Source organism: Octodon degus, unplaced genomic scaffold (genome assembly GCF_000260255.1).
Source record: "Octodon degus isolate 3935 unplaced genomic scaffold, OctDeg1.0 scaffold00002, whole genome shotgun sequence".
NCBI classification, from domain to species: Eukaryota; Metazoa; Chordata; class Mammalia; order Rodentia; family Octodontidae; genus Octodon; species Octodon degus.
The window spans coordinates 1,997,614-2,001,549 of record NW_004524578.1 but is presented as its reverse complement, the minus strand read 5'-3'; the positions used below and the strand labels follow the sequence as shown (position 1 = coordinate 2,001,549).

The 3,936-nt window shown below is 57.5% G+C and overlaps 1 protein-coding gene across 1 annotated transcript in view; it reads right to left on the bottom strand.

The window, feature by feature from the left end:
- Otud7a (OTU deubiquitinase 7A) overlaps positions 1 to 3,936 on the bottom strand; it is a 153,104-nt gene that overhangs the window by 825 nt on the left and 148,343 nt on the right. The window contains exons 11-13 of the mRNA XM_004623441.2: positions 3,295 to 3,409; positions 3,037 to 3,121; positions 1 to 621 (exon numbers count right to left, since the gene is read on the bottom strand). Coding sequence (XP_004623498.1) covers positions 1 to 621; positions 3,037 to 3,121; positions 3,295 to 3,409 — 821 coding nt within the window. The remainder of the gene's footprint in view (positions 622 to 3,036; positions 3,122 to 3,294; positions 3,410 to 3,936) is intronic.

The window sequence follows — 3,936 nt, the reverse complement described above, 5'->3', positions numbered from 1 at the left end:
GTAGTAGCCGATCATCTCCTCGTGGAACTGGTGCCGGTGGCTCGTGAGCAGCAGCCCGGCGAAGATGAACTTGCGCTCGCCCTGCATGGCAGCGCGCAGAATGTTGAGGCTCAGCTTCACGTCCGTGCTGTACTTCCAGGCGTCACCCCGTGGCCCGCTGCCCTTCTCTGCCGGCGACGCTCCCGCCGCCTTGTCCGTGGGCGACGGCGTGGTCTTTTCCGAGGGCGACGTGCTGGCGGACGCGCCCGACTCCTCCTTGCTGCCCTTGCGTGACTTGGCCTTCTTGTCCTTGCTGCGCTCTGCCGCGTCGCCGTTCTTGCCGTTGGCCGAGTTAGAGCGGCCCATCTTGCCGTGCACCAGGCCGCCCAGCCCGCCCATGTTCTTCTTCAGCTTGATGCCCAGGGTCTTGCTGAAGCTGCCCAGCTTGTTGGCCACGGAGTCTGCCCGCGTTTTGTCCTTCTCCTTACGCTGCTTGTCCTTCTCCTTGTCCTTGCCATTCTTGCCATTATTGCTGTTGGAGTTACTGCACACGGAGTCACGGTCCGAGTCCAGGGAGTCGGCCAGAGACTGCACATCCTCCCCTGCTGAGGCCGTGGGGGACTCCGGCTGTGCCAGGGGAGCCTGCAGGGGAGACAGCGGGGAACAGCGCGCTTAGAGCAGCGTCGGGCCCCGTGCAGAGGCCAGGCCCTGCCCGCGCTTTTGAGGCCGGGATGCAGCGCTCTCTGCCCCTGGGGCCCAGGAGCCAGATGAAGGTGCCTAAGGGAAAGCGTGTGGCCCGGGGGCTACATCAGTAATACAAAGGCTCCCTAGGGTCTTAACTGCAGATGCCTCCTGGGGGACTCTGAATTCACTCACTTTCTTGTCTCAGCTGAAGCCTGGTAGCCTGGAACTCACAGTGGGAGGAGGGACAGGTAGGACGGAATAACCTCAGCTGCAGGGTATGGGGGCGCACACCTGTCAGCCTAGTACTCAGGAGACTGAGGCAGGAGATTGCTGCAAGTTCGAGACCAGCCTGGGCTACACTGTGAGCTCAAAGCCAGCCTAAACTGCATAGCGAGACCCAGTATCACAAAGACAAACAAACACCCCCCAACCAAAAAAACAAAACAAACAAAAAAACCCCACAAACCCAAAAACAAAAACCCCCAAACCAACAACCCCCCCCCCAAAGCCCCACAAACAAAAAGAAACCCCTTCCCCAAACTTCTGGTTTTGGAACCCCTGTGACCCCACATCTTTTAGAAGGGTGTTGAAACCTTGCCCTCAAAACCTTGCTCTTTGGCGTTGGGAGCAGACACCCCTAGATTCATTGATGGCAAATCCATGTAGAGGTTCCCCTCAATGTAGGGGAGCCGTGTGGGGACTGTCTTCCATCCAGTAAAGGAAGAAACAGGAGAGAAAATGAGAATGATTTACAGAGACTGTAAAATCATGCTGCCCTTGGCAGAACAGTCGTGCCCAGTTCCAGCAGAGGCCGCCCCTGGGGCCAGGCAGGGGATCCAGAAGGAACCTCTGTGGGTACACATGTATGACATCCACCAATGGGCGACCGAGGAGGCCGTGGAAGGTGGGCTCAGGACAGCAGCGCCTCCTGCCACAGGGAAGGAGGACCTTCTTGGGCGAGGAGGGGGAATTCTGACCCAGCACCCAGGGAAGGGCAGGTGCCTCAGGTTGGCAGCATGGGCACAGGAACTGGCATCTCCTGAATGGGCCTTCCTGGCCTCTTGGCAAAGGCCCAGTGCTCCCCTCTTCACTTTTGCTTTCCCCTATATAGGTCCAAGAGGAGGGTGACCTTGAGGCCTGGTCACCCAGAAGCAAGGGCTAGATGACCGTGTCACCTCCGAGGCAGAAATACCCTTTCCCCCTCCCACATTGGGTGGGAGGAATTTGAAAGGTTTGCGCTGATTTGTCAGACTTTGAAGGGTGGAGCCAGGGAAGGCAGGGCTTTGGGGTTAGGAGCTGCCCTGGAGGAGCTCGGCTGTGAAGAGAACAGGTGCCCCGTGCTGGCCAGGCGTATCTGCCGAGAGCTCTGCATTTGACCCTGAAGCCACCAAGGTCTGGCAGAGGGCCCAGCGCTCCTTGCAGGACATAGCTGTGCCCAGCAAGCAACTGCCCTGATTCTGGGTTTAGGGTTAGGACGGCTACAGTTACACCCAACACAGGTGCCAGAGAAGAGCATTTCAGGCAATGGTGGCGTCCTCCAGGCCATCACTTGTTGTGCCCTTGGTAAGGTGGGGTATCGGCAGCTGCCCCGGGGAGCCCTCTTGGGGAACTGCCCATCACGTAGTGGAGGCCGAGCAGGAGAGCACTTGGAGCAGGGCCAGCACTGGCCTGCCCGCCTTCCTCGCGGCCCCTCTTTAACACTGCTTATGAGCCCTGCCTATGCCTGAGTAAACTGATGTCTGGGGAGAAAGGATTATTTGCACGTGAGCTTTACCAATCCCTTTCCCCAGGAGTTCCCTACTGAAATTACAAAAATATCCATCAGTCAGATACTAAAATGAGTCTTTCCAGGCCTCTGCAAGCCAGGGCAGCCCAACCTTGCCCCTGAGCTGTGGGTGTGTCTCTTCCCCTTGTGCCCACCAGGTCTGCCCACCGCCCACCAGCCTGCCTCCTCCCGGATGCACACTCTTGGTTCCCTGGCTTTTCCAAGGACCCACACAGTTCATAATTAATTATACTTCTCAGCAGCACATCGTGTTCTGATGTGAGCAGAGATAGGTTTCAGTTGTGACTTGCCCACAGCTTGTTTTCTGAGTGGGTGTGTTTATTCCTCTCCTTCCTTAGAAAATAAGGGGACAAAAATCTCCTAAACGGAAAGCATGCCTGTGCACATGTATGCCTACACACGGATGTGCATACACTACAGGTCCACAGGAGGTATTTGGCGGCAGAGCCAGGGTGGCCTGGTCTGTGTTTGGCTGGGAAAAGGGGGTGGGTGGGGGAGGGGAGCGTTTGGCAGGATAAATCCTGGCCAGTTTCCACTGAGGTCACTGCACTGTCCCCAGGTTGGGTGTTAGCATACAGGGAGCTCACCCGGGTCTCAGAGGGAATGCGGATCCATGTCACATTCATGTAGCTATGTAGGAGGTTCAGCTTGGCTTCGAGTGAGAGGATGAAGCTGACAAGAGAGGAACACCAGGTGAGACATGCTGGAGTCGGTCTGAGCTTGCCCACAGAGCTGTCTTCCTGCCCCCAAGCCAGCTGGCCCTGGTGCAGTGGAGCGCACCCAGCTCCTCCCTGGAAACCCCACCCACCTCCCCGGAATCCCCTCCCTATGGGGCAGGGTCTTACTGGGCCAGCCGGGCATTATCGTTGTCGTCTTTCCCCCACTCCCAGTCCTTCCCCGGGTCCACTGCGAAGTGCAGAGGCAGCAGCTTGTGCTCAGAATCCGTCAGGGGGATCACAGCTAGAAGAGGGGAGAGAGATGTGGCGTCAGGCCCATCATTGGTGGCCAGGAGTCAGGAGTCCCAGCATTGCCCAGGGAAGACAGGAAGGGAATTCCAAGGCCAGATGTCCCTGAGATAAGTGAACTCCACAGAGGTTGGAGAGCCACACCAACCGAAGCTTTAAGGTGCCAAAATGGTTAGTGTTGAAATTGTCTTAGTAGTGGAAGGCATCGTCTGGACTTTGTCTCTTGGAGTCCATCAGCTAGCAGGTAACGCCTCAGTGTCAGGATGAGGAAATGTGGCTGTAGCTTCTATTATTCTAAGGTGACGGAAATACACTGTGCATACACGTGCTGGTGGTCTGCTCCTAGCCTCCATCTTACCCTAGAGAATGGACAAACTGCAAATCAGGGGAGAGACGTGCTGAGTGCTCAGCTGTGAGTTTGCACAGTGCTGAGGATCCGCGGACCCCGGGCCTGCTCACAGCGCTGAGGATCCGCGGACCCCGGGCCTGCTCACAGCGCTGAGGATCCGCGGACCCCGGGCC